General features: G+C 42.7%; 1 protein-coding gene across 3 annotated transcripts in view; it reads right to left on the minus strand.

Moving 5' to 3' along the window:
• Positions 1-19,791, minus strand: part of RABGAP1L (RAB GTPase activating protein 1 like) — a 210,844-nt gene that overhangs the window by 140,455 nt on the left and 50,598 nt on the right. For all 3 annotated transcript variants that reach the window (XM_075287099.1, XM_075287100.1, XM_075287101.1), the window contains exons 11-13: positions 17,683-17,815; positions 15,139-15,232; positions 8,064-8,217 (exon numbers count right to left, since the gene is read on the minus strand). In XM_075287099.1, coding sequence (XP_075143200.1) covers positions 8,064-8,217; positions 15,139-15,232; positions 17,683-17,815 — 381 coding nt within the window. The remainder of the gene's footprint in view (positions 1-8,063; positions 8,218-15,138; positions 15,233-17,682; positions 17,816-19,791) is intronic.

Below are 19,791 nucleotides of genomic sequence, written 5' to 3' on the forward strand. Positions count from 1 at the left end.
AAAATTTCCTGTACGTGAATATCTCCACCATCTGAAAATTTTTGCATCCTCCAAAAGCTGTCACTTCACTGACTGCGTGAAGTTGTAATTTTTTTTCTAGCCTCCACCTTTCCTGAGCACTTGGTTTCAGCATCCGGTATGCTATTGAGGCTCTCTACTGTCAGGCGAGTTGTCGAGGGTGAGAGAAAATAGTCTGAGACTGCCTATCTGACAGTAGAGAACCTTGTTAGCGTATTGGGTACTGAATATAACAGCACTGCTCAGAAAAGGTAAGGGCGAGAGAGAAAATGTCAACTGTGCCAGAATCAATGTAAGGAAACCCAAGGTAAAATGTAACGAGTTGGTGGAGGTAAAAGGCCTCTCCATTCAGATAAATGAACAAGACCCCTGTTCCTGTGATAGGTGGGTGTCCCAGCAGTCAGACCCCCAGTGATCAATGGATAGAGGATGACTTCAAATTACAGGAATACCCCTTTAACTACAAAAAAATAGCCTTTAAGTCAAAATTATAGAAGGGTCAGCCTCACAAATGGGATTACCGTATGTGATATCTTCAAAGTGATCCGTTTATAGCATTCCACAACAAAAACTGAATCATAGTTTACATTAAAATTCCTGCCCGTAATTAACAATCTAATTACCTACATCCAATCTCAAGCACCTACCTGGAAAAGGTATAAAACCCATCGGCTGACGTACCTAAAGTCAATGAAAAAGGAGAAAATCCTGTCTTTAGCTCAGAATGGAAAACTACCAGAACGTACAGCTAATGGCTGATGTCCTTCTCTGCCCTTAGGACCCACCTAGTGGGTTTTATTTATACAGATATACTGGCCCTGGCACGGTGACTGCGGGTATCAAGTTGGCGAATAAGTACCGTAGCAAGACGTAACTAAAAACAAGATATAAGAGTCCTGGCTCTAAATAGCATAAGACACGTACAGATTGTGCCTTGCCTAACAGCAGACTCCAAATATAAATTACATACGGAAACTTAAAGGCTGCCCAGAAATATGAAGATGTTCATGGAGTGTCCATGAAGATGTAACAGTAAAGGTGCTCCAAGGTGGCAACGGCATAAACTAAATCACAAGGCCATTTTTGTTACTTATAATGAATATATTGGATTGTACTGTAATTATATTTTTGGTCACTTTTGCATAGAAACTAATCCGCCTGGACTGGAAATTTCCAATGATTATATGTGATACAGTAAAATAAATAAATTAAGATGCGCCAACCGAGGAATTTTATCAAACCTAGAAAGCCTTACAAAAGACAATCGACGGTGATATAAGGAGTCCATGTATTTATGCAAATATTCCCTAATCTAAAAGAACAATTAACAACATTGTGCAAGGATGCATAGGTCTTCATAGTAGCTGTAGATACAGCCAGGTAGGAAATTTTTTTTCTTCCAATTACTTTTCATTTATGATACATTTTAAGGGCTTGCTCACACGGGGGGCGGATTTTGACCATATTTTGACTTGGGGAGACAAGTAAAAATATGGTCAAAACCCACCTGCCACAATGTCGCGGTCGCGGCTTCCCCCAACCCGGAGTCGGCTGAAATGAATGGACCGACGCCGGAGGTTGTGGCTGCCAGGCAGAAGCCGTAGCTCAGCAAGCCGCGGAATCCGCCTGAAAAAAGGGCAGCTTGCTTCTTTTTTACGGCTATCGGCAGTTGCCGATAGTGGAAAAAGGAATGCTAGTGGTCTCCGTAGACCACCACTGTAAAGGGGCAGATTACGACGTGGATTCCGCTGTCATAATCCGCCTCTTTGGCCCCGTGTGAACTAGCCCTAATAATAGAAAACTGTACACCGAGCTATTTTGTGAACAGGACGATATTCAGCTGATCAAGCCAAGAGAAGAGCTAGCAAAAAGACTTAAAAACAAGATTTTCCTTCTATATATACTGACAAGGAGTAATGTCCCTGACTTGCGATGTTGACTCTTGCACGGAGACAAGGTACAGTGGCCAATGTGTATGTTTCCGTTCAGATTACCTACGTAGGAGTGAACCTGTGACTTGTGGCGCTAGTCCCATCTGGAGTAACCCCATTCTATCAAAGAGCTCATTTCCAGCATCTAGACAAGGTGCTGCCGCAGAACGGAGGAGAGCAGTAATTAATCAGGGTCTGGCTCCTCGGGAAACCCAATGACCTTCCCTGTCAGTCTCTCACATGCATCTTCATGGACAGATTCAATTATTAGAAAATAACACCAGAAAGGGAAAGGAGGGAGAGATGAGTCCGAGCTAAGCGTGAGGAGAGACAAAGCGGGCTGAGCTAAAAGTACTAATATATTACACTATAAATATACAGCTATAGACAGGCGCATCTACATCTATGTATACACGCAGGATACAGGAGATCAATGAATGGTTTAATAATAGGCAGATGTATACAGTTTAGCCTGCTGGAGGTATAGTCTATATTCTATCTGTCTGTCTCGACACCCCATAAACGCACATTATATTGGGGAGATATAGGCATAAGGTACATCAGCGATTCCCAAAGTGGTCCAGGTCGACCCCCAGGGGTCTCAGCCGTGACACAAATTTCCATCGTCAGATCTAATTTTCCCATTTTTTGACGCGTTTTGGGAATATGGTAGAAATGTAGCAGCAGGGGGTCCACCGAAACCAGTAAAATTTTGAAAGTGGTCTACGAGAAAAAAAAAGTTTGGGAACCTCTGAGGTAGATGAACAGAAATAAACGAAGATTAATAATTAAAAAAATTGAGAATTCTAAATGTTATCAATATTTGGTGTGACCTTTGCCCTTTTGCCTTCCAGACAGTTTTTGGCAGGGAGGTTGTTCCCGCCATCTTGGGATCTTCTCTGGATGTGGGCTTGTCCAATCCTTCTGTCTAGTCATGTAATCAGAGACAGACTGGATGATGATGAGATCAGGGCTATATCTGTGGGGGCCGAATCATTACTTCTCCTCCATAGGGTGCTCATACCAAATATTGATTTAATTTACTGGAAGCTCCTGCGCCCCAATGTAAAATCTGTAATGGGGTCCCAGTATACCACATACCATTTGGAACAGTAGGATATTTTATATGTAAGGCTCTGTTCCCGCGGAGTAACGCGCCGCACATTCAAACACGTATACACGTGTCAGAGTGTGAGCACTCAAAACAGATCCCATTCACTTCAATGGGTGCCGACTTAAGGGCACTACACATTGAAATCAATGGGAGGCTTTTTAACCTATTGATTTCAATGTGTAGCGCCCATAAGCCGGCACACATTGAAGTGAATGGGATCTGTTTTGAGCGCTCACACTCTGACAAGTTTATACGTGTCTGAACGCGTGGCGCGTTACTCCGTGGGAACGGAGCCTAAGAGAGACCACATTAGGATGCAGGGACTACTACGTGTGGCCCCCTTGCCTTGCTATGTCCCTGTGATTTCCATTTCTCTTTGCACTTGGTCAACCATAGTAGAGTAATGGCCAATGGATAAGGTAATACACCCTTGTAGTTCACAGCTGAATGTCAGCATATTGGGATTTAGTAGCCCCTTAAGAAGCAGAGAAAGGCGATGGCATTTTGTCTGCCGCTACTGTCCACCTAGGTTATGTGGCCATCGTTCAGAAGAGGCCGGTGACAGAAGTATTGTCTGAAGACACCAGATCTATGCATCGCTCTGAATTCACAGTCATATAATCCTGTGCTATTCTGGGCTGCATTATTCAGCACCACTGTCAGCTCCCATCAGTTCTGTTAAGTGCTGTTGAGAATGCTGCAATCAATTTGGGTAGTAAAAATATTCTCTGCCCCACTAACAGAGTAACCAGCCGTGTTGCACTACATGAAGGAGATTAATAAGCTATTTAGACAAAAAAAAAAAAAAAAAAAAAAAACATGTGCTGTACAAAAAGCGCCTGCTGCTGCTAGTAACATGGATTAGCGTACATGAGATGAGGAGTCAGGAGCCATTTCTTACACAATGAGATACAACGAAGGATGGCATACAATACACATCCTTTATTTAAAGGTGAATGTCGCTTAAAGGGTCTTTCAAGGACTGACCGATCCTTAGGATATCAGATCGGTAGGGGTCGGACACCCAGCGCTCCCATCGACCAGCTGTTTGAAGAGACTACAGCTTCTGGGGAAGGGGAAATTGCTATCACTACAATTACCCACTATCAGAGTCCATTTCTGGAACAGGACAACCCGAGGGTCAGTGTCACTAGCGTGTTCCTCTTTCCTAGTTTTGCCTTGTATATTTAGTCTGACATCACTAATCCCATTATCCCACTTCTGACACCAAATGTTTTGCAATGGGTTCGAAAAACGGCGAGAGTAAAAAAATGTCACACAGATTATTTAGGAGATGTCTGGTGACAAATGGGTTAGCTGGAATAGCATATACTGTACAGTTAGGGAGCCTAAACACGGAGATTACACTCCGCTCATTCTGAACGTAAACTCGTTCAGGGTGAGCGGTGTCAAAACAGATCCCATTGATTTCTATGGGTGCCGGCATACGCGCGTTTCACATTGAAAGCAATAGGTAGAAAAAAGCCTCCCATTGATTTCATGGGTGCACGTATGCCGGCACCCATTCAAGTCCATGGGATCTGTTTTGACGCCGCTCACTCTGAACAAGTTTACGTTCAGAATGAGCGGAGAGTAAACTCCGTGTGCAGGCTCCCTTATAGCGTGTTCCCCCTCTTCTTGATGTACAGAACTTTCCAGAAGTTGCGAGTATGTCTGATGGTCAATGCTCTGTATTTTGACTAACTTTTTTTTATCAGACAGTAAGAGAACCTTCTACAAAGCTAAGAAAGCTATCTTAAATGTAGATTGTGAGCCCCATATAGGGATCACAATGTACTTTTTTTTTTTTCCTATCAGTATGTCTTTGTAGAATGGGAAGAAATCCACGCAAACATGGGGAGAACATACAAACTCCTTGCAGATGTTGTTCCTGGCGGGATTCGAACCCAGGACTCCAGCGCTAATCACTGAGCCACCGTGTTGCCCCTAAGAAAGCTATCTTAGAGCTAGAATTAAAGTGTAAGAATCATCAAGGAGCAACTCCAACACACTTTACAATAGACTTTGGAATAGCTAATCCATGGGGGTCTTGGGTGTCGGACCCCCACTGATTTAAAGGGATTGTCCAGTTTCAGTAAATAAATGTTATTGTTTGTATAATGAAAATGTATACAATTTTCCAATATACCTTCTATATCAGTTCCTAGATCTCTGCTTCTGTCATTCCCTGTTTACTTCCAGTATATAACAATGAGTCCATAATAGTCCTTGAAAACTCAGGTAGCCTTTAATAATAATTTTGTTGCACCAAACAATGCTAACCACGATTCCTTGGGTCATCCCCAGAATCATATTGTCAATAAGTTTCTATACATCTCACATAAGGCATGAAGATACTCAGGTCCGTGATCTGACGGCGACTACAATGTCTCTAGAATCCGAGATCTGCCGACGACGAGCGCTGTAAAATAAAAGTACATAATGGTTCATGTCACGGCTCCTCGGTACCACATGCGGAAAAATAGATCTTGTTAAATCTCTTGAAATAAAGCCTCTTCTTGCTCAGTAACGCATCTCGCCGTGCCTGCCGCCTGCCACCGCGCTGCCTGTTTGTTATCTAAACACGAGGCTAAAAGGCAGCGGCACAGATAAATGTCACACTCTATTTCCCTGCGCCAATACTATTTTCTCTGCCTTTTGTCACCCGCGTCGTGTAGAACAGGAGGAAACGCGCTAATGTGAGTGAATTACAGCTCGAGTACAAGGAGGTATGAAGAAGACGGGATCGCAGAGTGGAGAAATGTTTTGTCTGAGATCAGATTTTTTTTTTTTTTTTGGGACACCGAAAGCAAATTTTGCAGGGAAAATATTTTGGTTCTGATGGTTGCAACTGTAATTAGTTAAATGTGACTTTGCGACGGGTATTCGGCAATTTGGCCGTCGCGGATTTTCAATATACAAGTGTATGAAATCATTCCTATGGTTACGTATAAAGCGACATTCTAGTGAATGTGTTTTTTTCATATTCTGCTCTTCTTCGCCTACTTGTGGCAGCTCGACGCTACCTTTTACCATTATGGGATGTCACTTCTATGGACTGAAAATGAATGGTGTTTGCAGACATCTCTTCTATCGGTATCTTTCCAGCTGTTACAAACTAGAACTTTTGATAAAACTACAACTTCCAGCATGCTCTTACAGCTAGGGAGTCGTAGGTTAGAGACGAAAGCAAGAGAGAGTCTATTAGACTCCATAATGAAAAATATAAGCAACCCCTGAGCTCGCCAGGCAATTGAATGAGTTCAGCTTTCTGCCTAGTAACAGTCACAGGAGACTGAGGTGACCAATGGATTTGCACTCTTATGGCCCCCATACACATTAGAGAAAAATTGGCTGAACCTGCAATTTCAAGTGCAAGGGCCAATTACCTCAATGTATATGGGGGTCATCCAAACATTCCCTGGACAGATGATAAGTTAGGGCATGCTGAGTATTACCATACCTGATACTTTGTTTCCGCTGGAGATAACCCTGTATTAGAGAAGTCTGGCAGCAAATTATTCTCCGTTGCATGAACGCTTGGCTGAAAGAAGCATGCACGTGTATGCCGACAGCTATTGAAGATCCGCTTTTCCCGGGCGTCTGTACATAGCTGCTACATGTTGTCCCTGCATTTTGCTGGTGAACCTGTAGTCTGGTAGTGACTATTTCCTTGTTAGATGTTTCCTTAAGGCTACATCCCCACATTGCGCAAAAGCTGCTTTTTTGTTGTTGCAGATTTTGCTGCTGTTTTCAGAGCCAAACCGTGTCTAGAAAAGGAACGGGAAATATAAAGGGAGCTCTTATACCTCTCCTTTCTGCTTAGTCCATGTCTGGCTTTGAATCAAAAAACTGCAACAAAATCTAAAAATAAAAAGCAGCTTTTCCACATTGTGGAGCCTCAGCCTAAGGGGACTTGGGGGAATTAAATCCTTAAATCTTTGGGGGATCCAAAAACCAGGGGACTCACAAAGCGGCCTCTGTTGCATTCACGTCACATGCCAATTATGTCACATTTGTCATGTGGTCTGAGTGCAGCTCAGTCCCATTCAAAGGAATAGGGCTGAACTGCAATATCACCCAATGTTGGTGTATCCTAGCGGTGTATTAGCAATGGCTCTTTCTTCAGAACCCCATCAAACTTCTAAAATTATTCGCATAGAGTCCTTACCTTGTAAACCATCACATTGTGAACATCCCTCAGTCATAGATTTGTTATATATATTAGACTATAGGTCACACCACAGTCTCAATACTCACATCATGACACATAAGGTATCTGCACTTTATACTTATTTCATAAAGTCTCAAAAGACGTTCTCAACCAGACCACAAAAACCATTAAACTCCTTCTATCAGAGAGTAAAAAGTAAGTGACCTTTAAAGGGGTTGTCCAGTCAAAAATGGACAAAAACATAATACCGCACGTGACAGCTGAGGCCAATGAGCGGCCTCAGCGAAGGGCAGGCGACATCATCACCTGTGACATCCCGGAGTCTCTTCCTGAGGCCACGGTCACATGACTGCTGAGGCCAATGAGCGGATTTTAGGATTAAAGCATTAGTCCCATCAGGACCCCCCCCCCCACATGACCTATTAGGCGTCACATTTTACATCCTATTCAGTACTAAAAACACAACTAAAAACAGCTATCTTTTGATGTACCAGACTCTTTAATTTGTAGCCATGTAAGGGGGCGCTGTGAATATCCATTGCTCTCATCCATCACACAATGAGAGCAACAGATTTGACTTTAACAGCAATAGAGTGATGGACACAAATGGAGCCCCCACCCCCATTTGTGTTCGTCCCCTCGGACTCAAATGCAAACAACATGAGGGTCGCTTACTTCCATTTGTTTTCGAGATCCTATAACAGAGAAAACTTGTAAAGCATTGGGCTAAGGTACCAAGCCATTCCAGGACGGACACAACATAAGTCCCAAAGACATCTAGTTGCGTTTGTCAAGATAAAGTTACAAAACTTAAAAACTCTCTTACTTTTATGATGAGGTTCTTGTACTTCTCCATCATTTCTTGATCCTCATGGCAGCCAGCAAGAAGTTGCCAAACTTCAGCCCTAAGTGCCTCGGGCACCCCTCCTCGCTTCACCAAGGACGACAGTCCCTTAGGTCGGACACTTAGATTGCTGTGCCTAATCGAGAGAATAAGCAAGAGCAGATAAGAAAAAAAAATAAGTTTTTATTACAATAATAGAATGTATTAGACGTCTAAAGATAACCCTCAGCGTCTCTCCAACAGTCTAGAGATGAACTGAGGGACCGAGTGTATGAGCGACTTGCCACTCTATTCATATAGTACAGGGGACTCCCATTCTCGCCATTGGTGGGAGTCCCAGAAGATGGATCCCCATCACTCAGAACTGATAAACTGTAGTAACTGGTAGAGGTAGAGACTTCGAAAAAGACTTTATGGTTGGTCCATGAATGGAGATGTCTTAGAGTAAGAATAACAATTCAAACAAAATGTCCTAAATCAGGTTATTCGGTCATCAAAAATTTCTGTAGCAAGGCCAACCATAGCGGTTAATTTGGAAACCACTGGTTCATCTCTGTTAGGCTGGTTTGCCCAAAAGAAGCCCCTTGCCCATACACATGCGTGTAGAGAGCCCTGGTGGCAGGTAATCTTCCTTGCGAAGGAAAGGATTGGATATGTCGAAGTCAATCCACCCAATGATTCTTTCCCCAAAGGAAAGATGTTGGGGCACACCAGACATTTTAGATGGTCGGCTGGTCCCACCGAAATAAGTGGGCTTCATTGACATACATCTAAGGGTCACTTTGACACAGGGGGAGCTACAGGAACATAAAGGACTGTGGAGTCAGAGCTGGGACCACTTTTGGGTAGTGTCAGAAAAAAGTTACAGATTTCAGATTTAAAATAAGGGGAGTCATTATTTTTAATTGAATAATATAATTATTAACATTGCATAATTAATTAGATAGTTTGTTACATATTTACTTTTAATAACCAATTGTTTAATGACCTAGAGTGGGTTCACATCTGCGATTCAGTCTCCGCTTTGCAGGTTTCCGTCTTCTGCCCGAGAAACTGGACAGGAGACGGAAACCGGCAGTCACTTTTCAAATCCATTTGAATGTCTTTGCAAAGTGTCCGCCCGTGAGCGTCTTCTGGTCTCCGCGGCGAAACGTTTTTTTTTATTTTTTTAACCGGACACAAAGTGGGACATGCAGGACTTAGTGTCCGGTTAAAAAAAAAAAAAAAAAACGGTTTCGCCACAGAGTACAAAACGCTCACGGGCAGACACTGACTGCCGGGTTTCCGTCTCCTGTCAGCAGAAGATGGAAACCTGAAAGCGAAGACCAGGGGCAGATGTAAAGCCGCCCGTAACGGAGCTTTACTGCTTCTGTCTGACATTTATGAAGGAGTCTGAGTCACGGATGGAGCGGAGCTGTGGAAAAATAAAGAAGTTAAGAGCTTTGGCCTACTGACTCTACAGTCCTAGGAACACAAGGAAGGTCAATAGAAATGTAACACTTCACAACAATGAAAATAATATTCCATTAATGGTCTTTGAAAAGTTGAGTCAACAACTGTAAATAGACATCTCCAACCGTCCGTCACCCATGACACTTGTTCACCAGACAATAAAGAAAAAACTCTGAATAAAAGATGCATGTAAGTAATGTACAGAACTTCTGGGATCTCCTCTTTGAAGTGCTCCTTTACTGTAGAACAAACAGCAAGGACCGGAGGTCTGTAGCAGGAGATCCACGCTCACTGGTATTGAGAATGGAAACAAGGTGCAAGCCAAAAATTCCAAAGGAATTTGCCCCACGCTCACCCCAACGCCATTTCACCCTAAGGCTTCATCAAGGGGGTGAATGTGTGGCAAGTTCATTTGCACTTGAAAAAGAGCCTGAAACGCGTCGTGATGTCCTGTTTATTTGGATAAAGTGTTTTCTCCTTTGGAACTTTTGGCTTGCACCTTGTCTCCATTCTCAATACCAGTTAGCGTGGATCTCCTGCCACGGACCTCCGGTTCTTGCTGTTTGTCCACTGTTCCTCCAGCCCCCCTGATGTACAGGTTGAACCTCTGCCACTGTCACCTGGGAATTTACTGACAAGCGCTACAGAGGGTTGTGACGTTTCACAACCCTTTCAGGTCAGAGGCCAGCTGGTTATTACACTGACTTTCTATTATACCATAGAAGTATATGGTGCAATACTACACTTAGTGCGCTCTGTGTCTATTTCTTTTAGTTTCCCTAGGACACGGTGAGTTATCGGACTTGAAGACACCCGAGAAAAAGCCGTGATAAATACAGTTTGCTTGGTGGTTGTTATTATAGTTGTGCTTGTGTGAACAGCAATGGGGATACACAAAGCTCATATTATTCACTAGGACCAAAGAGCATTCCGCTACAGAGCACTCATATTAAACTACAGAAAGAGATGATTACGGCGCCCATAAACACAACACGTCCTCTCTTCATATTCACTTCTGGCTGTTGCACAAAACTCAGAAAAAATATTGTTTGTAATAAAAAGTCCTTCCCCTAGAGCTGGCCAGGAACGAGCCAAACGTCTTATCAATTTCTAATAAATATTCTGCTAATGCAACGCGATCTCCGTCCTGGCAACGAAGCAAACCCAAGACATGTACCTTCGCCTTCAGCTCTCTCGCACTCTACCTGAGCCCGGATCTTTAAATAAAGCCCACAGCTATTTCAGTACTTGTACACCTGGGCAACACCAGAACGTCTTCTAATAGTTTTATAAATCATATTGACAGGTCATTTTCTAGCAAGCAGACTGCACTGGAAGTGGCTTCTAAAAACGAGAAGCTATAATAGGTCTTCACCAAAAGATGAGGAACTTTCTCACGCAGGCTCGAAAGTTTTCAAATTACCATCTTGAGGAACTGAAATGAAGAAAAATTCCAACTTTTTCTCCTTAGATCTGAGCTGTAGAAAGGTTTCCTTCACCAGGACCCTTAGGCTACAAGCACACGAATGGGTTATATGATTATAGAGTAGGTCTTAGGCCCGATTCACATCTGGGTACGGTATTCCATTCCCCCCCCCGAATGGACACCTATACGCATTAAAAAGTGCTTACCTAAGAAACCATAGGAATATTATATTGGGGTCCATGTGGTTTCTACTCAGTTTCTTCAGGAAACACCCCTGTCGGCTTTGCCCAAGGCCCGAGGCCTAGAAGTTTGAAGCCAAACTCCGGGAAGAAGACACAAAGAAGACCCGTTCCTGAAGAAGATGGAGGCAGCGCTGGAGAGTTCTCTCGCAGTATTGGGGACGCCCCCAGTGCTGTGTGAGCGCTGGGGCCCGCCCCCAGTGCTGCGAGAGAACTCATCTGCATACCAATGAAAACCGGCATTTCTATGGAATGGCGGCGTGGAGAAGACATCTAAAGGTAGGAGAAGAATATCCTTTCTTAAGGCTATTCCTCTGTGATAAGCAGAAAGAAATTGAGTTTAAATGATAGGATCCCTTTAAAACAGCTGGCTTAGAAAGAAGTTCTGGTCTATGGTATTGAGCTGGTAGCAAAGTCCAAGTCTGGCCAGATTGTATATTTTAAGATTCCAGTTTTGTGTATTCGTACAACAGTATAGAACATACCTGGGGTTTAGTAAATATTTCCATAATTTTATTACGGTGACGGCATCCTGGATGCAAGCGAAGGCTACGCTTTCAATCAAAATATAAAAGAAAGTGCAAAAAATCTAAATATAATTTCTCAACAGACGTATACTAATTTAACGGACCGCTTTCAAGCTTAATTGAAAAAGCCACCTTAGATCTAAGGCAAGAAAAAACTAAAATGTGCAGAACATTTTAATTGGCGTTCTAGTCTGGTCTCATTCTGCTCCGACAGGACAAAGGAAAAAGCACAGACACAATTCTTTCTCCAGTTTCAGAAAGGAACTAAACAAGGAGGTAACAAGTTCATCAATTTTAATAAATAATGTCACAAAATTGGGATATTCGGTTCTAATTGCTCAGATTTTTAAAGCGCGAAACAAAGGAGAACGGGAGAGATTCGGGTTTTAAGCTCCAAAAAGTTTCTTTAGATAACAGATTAAAATATGTACTTATCACTGGAGGATATTGGGAAGGTGCATATATTGTTATCAGGTACAATAGACCAACCTGAAGTTTTGAACCATTATATCTTGCAGTAGGATTCCATATTCTGAATTGTGGGAGGGAATTGGAATCTGCTCTGCACACATTGGTGGAAGTCAAATTGTGCCCCTGTCTTGTGCGTTAAAAAAAAAAATAAAAAAAAAAATAAAAAAAAAATCAAGAAATATTATATTATGTTCTTACCAATTCCATGGTGCTCTGGATCCAACGTGCCAGTCCTTGCTGGTCTCTACTCCCTAGTATCTTACTATGCACATCAAATACTCTGAGTTTACACCTGCGCCCGGTCTCCGCTTTTGGGTTTCCATCCTCTGCCGAGAGAAACTGGACAGGACACGGTAACCTGGCGGTCAGTTTTCAAACCCATTCACTTGAAGGTCTGCAAAGTGACCCCGTGAGCGTCTTCTGCCTCTCCGCGGCAAAACCGTTTTTTTGGGGAGGGTTTAACTGGACACAAAGTCCTGCATGTCCGACTTTGTGTCTGATTTTTTTTTTTAAAAAAAAAAACATTTCGCCGCAGAGAGGAAGAAGACGCTCACGGGCGGTCACTTTGCAGACCATTCAAGTGAATGGGTTTGAAAACTGACCGCCGGGTTTCCATCTTCTGTCCAGTTTCTCTCGGCAGAAGACGGAAACCCAAAAGCGGAGACAGGGTGCAGGTGTAAACCCGCCCTTACCCAGTCACTGGCTAAGGTGGATCACCGCTGCATGAATGCCTCGCAAATAGACAATTTTTTTGCTTATGATATAACCTACTACAGAATCAGGTTACAGATACCGGAATGGAATACTCAATTACAGACAATGGGATCTTTTGGGCTCCATTGGCAGAAAAATCTGTCACTTACACGGTTCTGCATGACGTGAGGTATCATAGCACCCCGTGAATTGGTTTTCTGGTGCTCACAAAGGAACTCGCTCCTTATAGTGACATAAAAGATTCTGGCACTCAATACGTAATATCTTTGCAACTCAGGGTTGTTATTGCGAAGCAAGATACGTGATGTTTCGATGCCAATAGGACCTTCATCGGAGTACAATCGGATTGCTCAGGAAGACAAAGAATGCAAGGAAAGTGGTGGGATGGCGGAGATCCGCATGTGGTTTAACACATTCAGATGGGGATTTGGAACAGTGTGTGAGAATAACTGCTAAAAACATATATTAATAAAAGACATGATGATGTCATGGCGTGGAGATTCGCTTTTCACTCACTTATCCCTGGTGATGGCCGACGACTGGAAGGGAAATGTAACTGAGCATCGGAGATAAACAAGTGTATTGGAATAAGCTTCAGGGAAGGGGAGAACTCCGCTCACAACCAAACAAGAGAAGAAGTAAAACAAAAGCTCATTCCTCAGATATATGACTTCATTTCACACCCTGCAGGCTACGTCTCTCAACGATTAACAGGAAAATATGCTGTCAGTGTGTTAATTCACTTCTCAAGTAAGAAGTCTATTTTCAATGCAATAACAAAAGGGGAAAAAAAACACATTTCTAGGCATAACACCAAGGCATCTGGAGTATAATAAAGCTGTATTCACACAGCCAGGTTTATTACCGAGCACAAATCTTCATACATAGGACGATTCAGAGAGCCATGTTGTTTCTGGAAAACCCAACCCAATTGATAGTCATCGAGAACAGACAGGGTTGGGGTTATCTCCTTTCAGAGACAGGTGAGGGTCTCACCTCTGAGAACTGCATCTATCAGATATGTATAGCTGGGATTTGTTGATAAACCCCTTTAAAATTTAAGGGGGTTCTCCAATTTGGACAATTCCTACTTATTAAAAGGGATTCCCTGACAATAACGTGGTTAGGGTGGGTTCACACCTGCGCCCGGTCTCCATTTTGCAGGTTTCCGTCTTCTGGCGAAACTTTTTTTTTAACCGGACGCAAAGTCGGACATGCAGGACTTTGTGTCCGGTTTAAAAAAAAAAAAGCGGTTTCGCCACGGAGAGCAGAAGACGCTCACGGGCAGATACTGACTGCCGGGTTTCCGTCTCCTGTCCAGTTTCTCGGAAAGAAGATGGAAACCCACAAAGCGGAGACCGGGCGCAGATGTGAACCCGCCCTAATAGAGTAACCCTCCACCACGACCCCAGTGATTAGATATTATATGTGGAGACACCTAGTAGTAAGCTTTAAGGTATTCTCTAGCAGCAATGCAAGGGAGATGCCGCATTACATGGATGGGTTGTAAAGCCATGGAGAGCAGGACCGGACAGGACAGGTCCTCCAGAGAGGGAGACCCTCCTCATAACTGCATTCTACTTTGGCAAAGAGATGAGGATCTACCGCAAGGCATCTCCTCTATTCAGCGTAATATCTGTACATCTTATATCAATCATAGTATATATTTACTCCAGGTAAAAGTTATACACTGTGTAATGTCTAGTGCATTGCTTCAGGTGTCATATTAAAAAAGTTGTGTAGTATTTGGAGCAACCTCAGGGGCATCTGGGGTGGGTGTAAAAAAATAAAATAAAAAATCAAGGGCAAACTAACCTATCCCTGGTGCTCCATTGTCCAGTCCAAGTTCCCTTTCCCTCCCCATTTGCTTTGTTGGAAGCTGAGGGGCTCACACGACTGCTGAGACTACTCAGTGACATCATCGATCCTTCTCAAGTATCTGCTGAGACCACTGGGAGTTGAACCTCTCAGCTTCCGGCATGATGAGCTCCGGCATGGGAGGGAAGGAAACTTGGACAAAGGAGCGGTATTGATATGCGAGTATGTCAGGCCAAAGAATATGTATGTTCACTATATATACACTCCAGGTAATGCATACACATAGTTATTATTAAGTCTATGGGGTCATAACACAATAAACACTATGTGGAACGCTACTTCACAATAAAATGCATACGGAATAAAAGGTATTCAGTTATTTTACTATGTATATAGGTCATCTCCCTTACCATTTCTGTAGCAGCTGACCCCAGCATCCCAAGATCTTCTCAGGACATTCTTTGGAAACGTCTCCAGTGCCGCTCCAGAGCTCGCTGTCACTCTCTACATAAAGACAGAGGAGATTATGATATAATACAGGAATACAAATGTGTAGACTAAACGTGACCTAAAAAATCTACTCAATCTCATGTTAGAGGATGAGTGTTTTTAGTAACCATAATTATTCTCAGATGACCGGCATCACGGCAGCACCGATGGAGCCACAGACGTGTAACAAAGGGGCTCTATGTGTGTATGACGGGCAGCCGGAGCTCCTGCTCATCACATATAGATCTGGAACACACATGGATATCAAAAATTATAGCTAGGCTATATCTACTAGGCATATAAACAAGAAGCCAGGTCCAAGGGGAGACATGACTGAAAGGAGTTTAGTTAAAGGGGTTAACTTGTAGATCAGTGGGGATCCGGCCACACGGACCTCCGCTGGTCGAGAAAACGGGGGACATTTTTTCCTTGTTCTGAATGGAAGAGTGCTACAAATTCAGCTATCTCAGACACTCCCATTGAAATGAATGGAGAAGTGAATACGCTGCCCGACCACCGCTCCATTCTCGTGTGAGTGGCCTGACGTGCACTAATCTGCAACTTATCCCCCATACTGATATGGGATAACTGAGAAAAACCCTTTAAGTTGGTATTTTTACAGATGGCGATAAGAAAATAAAGAATCATAATTCCTTTTTTTTAATACACTTGAAAAAAAAAAAAAAAATCTAAAAGAATTTATCGGTGCGATCAGCACCGTATTCCTATTTCGTATTCCTATGCAACCATCATTAACTATCAAATTTAAGTAGCATTTTTTTTCCCTGGGTTCTTTCTCCCTCTATCCTCCCCCCCCCCCACTCCCCCATTGTAATACTTATCGAGAACTTCCAATAAACTTTAACGTTAAAAAAAAAAAGAAAAAAAGTAAGTAGCACACACCACAGGCTTTACAACTCAAAGTATACAGCATTGCAATACAACCCGAGCACTATGACATCAAAAGTGTGCAGCTTTACATAATATATGACATCACCCCAATTCAATAGAAGTCCATAGTCCCAGCCCTAGCACTATATAACCACAGACTTTATACTACACAACATGCTGTCACGACCCAAGCGCTACAACCAAGAAAAAGGGCTGTAACATATGAAGAGGTAGTGAGCACCAGGGTTTTCCAAACATATAGAGGAGTGGTCCAATAAGTAAACATAGCATAAGGACCTAGGACTAGATGACAACATGTGAGCTTCAAGCAAATAGGATACTTGTCTTGTATTTTGTAAGTTCCTCTTCTGAATCCCGTCATAGATGCTTCTAGAGATGAATGAATGGGGTGTGAAGGGGACCAGAAGTCTAGACCGTCTCATTCAGGGTTCAAGGGCTAACCTGAGAGTAACCTACTGTGCACCGACTGTAAAAGTAATCTCCTGGCACACCTCGACACCAGTGAACCGCACACCATGCTGGCTCAAGCATTACACACCATGCCGTCCCTAAGAAAACACTACACAATTCACATCATGTCTTCACAATTCATGCACTGTGTCCTACCTAACGTGATCACTGTCACCACCGTCCGGGGCCTAAAGTCAGAAGGACCAGAGAAGAAAACCTTTCTTTATATCAATTTAACTATTTTTCTATCCAATGGCGTACACCGCATATACCGTAGATCAAACCTATTTTATTATTTTGCTATTTTATCAGAGAGTGTGTGCTGAACATTATTGTCATTTACTTTATTAACCTATCTAACCTCCTTTTAATAGAAAACAGGCTGTAAACTTCCCATTAACAATACTTTAACCTAAGCATTGACAGACTCTGTCTGTATACCTGTGGTGAATGCAATATGTAGAGCCAAACGTGGATGGTCCAATCAAGATTGAAGTACTAGTTATAAAAGAATTAGAGATTAGAGTTGATTCGAAGACTAGATTTGAATAGTTTCGAATACCTCAGCTCCCATAGGAATGCATTGTAGCGGCCGCACACCAAGGGGTTAAGCGCCAACCGCTAACAAGTATTCCTATGGAGCGAGTTATTCGAATCAACTCTATTAGAGATATCAAAACTTGAAAACATATTCGGCAATGTGATTTTTATACTTGGTATGAAGTGCTGCATATGAAAAAATAAATTATATTAGGCTGGGGAGGGTGAAAAGATAAACGCTCAGCTGTACACATTCACAATACAAATTTGTACAGACTTTCCCTACTCACAGCTAAAATAGAGCGTTGCTTAAGCCTGTTTTCTATTAAAAAGGAAGTTAGATAGGTTAATCAAGTAGAACAAAAAAAAAATGTTCAACCAACACACCCTCAAAAAGAATAAAATAAAATGGAAGTTCCGTTCTAACATGTGAAAAGAGATCTAGCAAGTTGCTGTCATCATGAACATCACTCACCTTCCTCTGGCTCCTCTATCTCTTGGGGAGACATTTAACGTTATAAAAACATATACGGTATTTCGCTTCAATCATGAATATTGCTCACCGTCCTCTGGTTCCTCCTCCTCTTGGGGGGACATTACTCCACTCGCTGGACTTGTCGGGGCCTCGACTATTTCCGATTGTCTCTGTAAACTCAGGACTTCATAAATTGAATCTCCAGAGCCTTTATTCCCAGACTAAAAGGAAGAAGGAAAAGCAAGAGGGACGTGTGAGCTGTCCATCAAAATATAATAAAGGATGAGCAGTAAGGAAAATCAATTAAGCAGACAATTTAGTAGTTGTTTTATTAGTGAGAGGGTACATAACAAACGGTATCATTTATTGGCATGGTAAAGGTGTATTCCACTGTTGCAAATAAAGGTTTGTGAATAGATTTTCCAAGACCTCTGCCTGCAGTCATTCAATTGGAACCTTCATTGCTTAGGAGGCCGTACACGTTACATGTATGTCAGATAGACCCCATCTTATGTGCACGGGGCCTCACGACTTTCCCCCTGCTGGCAGATGTCAGGAGAGAAGAACTAGCCATGTCATATATTGTCTGTTACAGTACACTTATTAGAGTTTGGGCTTATAACTAGCCGAACAGGAGACAGAAAAATGAAGGCTGCAGATGAGAGACTACAAGCAGAGACAGCAGCAAACTCCTCTCTCCCCATTCAGAGCAAGTGCATGCTCCGTCAAGGGTGCCTCTGTATGGGGTGGTGGTCAGCCATACAGTTATCTGAAGTATATGGCAACCTTAAAGGGATTCTATCATTCAAATCCCTTTTTGAACTAAAAACACGTCAGAATAGCCTTAAGGGCCCGTTCACATGGGCACAAAGGGGGCGGATTATGGCGCGGAACCCATGTCCTAATCCACCCCCTCACAATGGTGGTCTATGGAGACTGCTAACATGACAAAAGAAGAGACATGACCTTTCTTGAGGCGGATTCCGTCTCAGGAAGTCAATAGAAGTGAATGGGAGGCAGAAACTGCGTTGTGGTTTTTGGCGCGAGACCAAAAACCACTACGTGGTTTTTTACAGTCCACTGACTGACCGTGAGGGAAAAACCGCCTGGCGTTTTCTGAAGCGGGTTTTTACCAAAAACTGCTCCAGAAAACGCTCCAAAAAACACCTCAAGGTCCAAAAACCGCTTCCTAATTAGGAAGCTTTTTTTTTCTGGACCAAATTACGCCACACGCAATTCACGTGTGAACTTAGCCTAAGAGAAGCTATTCCTTTTTAAGGGTGCATTCACATGGAGTAAAATGGAGTGTATTTTGGAGTGTAATTTTACACGTGTAAAAAATTTACGTGCGTATTTTGGAGCATTTTTTTACACGTGGCGTTTACAGAGCGTTTTTTGAAGCGTTTACGGAAGCGTGTTTTTCTACACACGTAAACGCTCCGTAAACTCCACGTGTAAAAAACGCTCCAAAATACGCGCGTAAATTTTTTTACACGTGTAAAATTACACTCCAAAATACACTCCATTTTACTGTGTGTGAATGCACCCTTTATTATTCTGATCTGCACCGCTGTTCCTGAGAAATTTTTTATTTTTTCCATATGTAAAAGAGTTTTCCCCTTTCCTCCCCTTTCCCCTTTGCTCAAAAAGTGACTCCTCTGTCTTCTTCTCCCGACCGCCTCTTCGCTGCATCATCGGCTGCGTCTTCAGCTGAAAGTGCCAACTGCGTATGTCAGCCATTTTTCTGTGGCCTCTTACACGAGCATCTATTCGGCCACAGGAAAATGGCTGACAGACATGCACAGCTGAAGAGGCCAATGGCATGGCAAAGAGGGAGATCAAAAATAAAAGCAGGAGAAGAATAACCTTGAGGCTATTCCGACGTGTTCTTGGTTCATAAAGGGATTTTAATGATAGAATCCCTTTAAGTTTTTCATTATACAAAAAAAGAAAAAAAATTGGTTGACGCCTTAAAAGACGAAAATCTAAAACTGAGACAGGTGTGCAAGTTCAGCTACATTCACACAATAGAGCCCTGCACTCGTCCATTTATAATCCGATTTACGGATCCCTCACAGACGTCGGTCTATTGAGGGATCTGAGAAATCGGCCCGAGAAATGGAAGGTACTATTATATCCTACCGTAGATCTGGGATCTTTCATACAGACTGTTAAAACAATGGTCACATGAATAAAT

The sequence above is a fragment of the Leptodactylus fuscus genome, chromosome 9 (assembly GCF_031893055.1).
Source record: "Leptodactylus fuscus isolate aLepFus1 chromosome 9, aLepFus1.hap2, whole genome shotgun sequence".
Classification (NCBI taxonomy): domain Eukaryota; kingdom Metazoa; phylum Chordata; class Amphibia; order Anura; family Leptodactylidae; genus Leptodactylus; species Leptodactylus fuscus.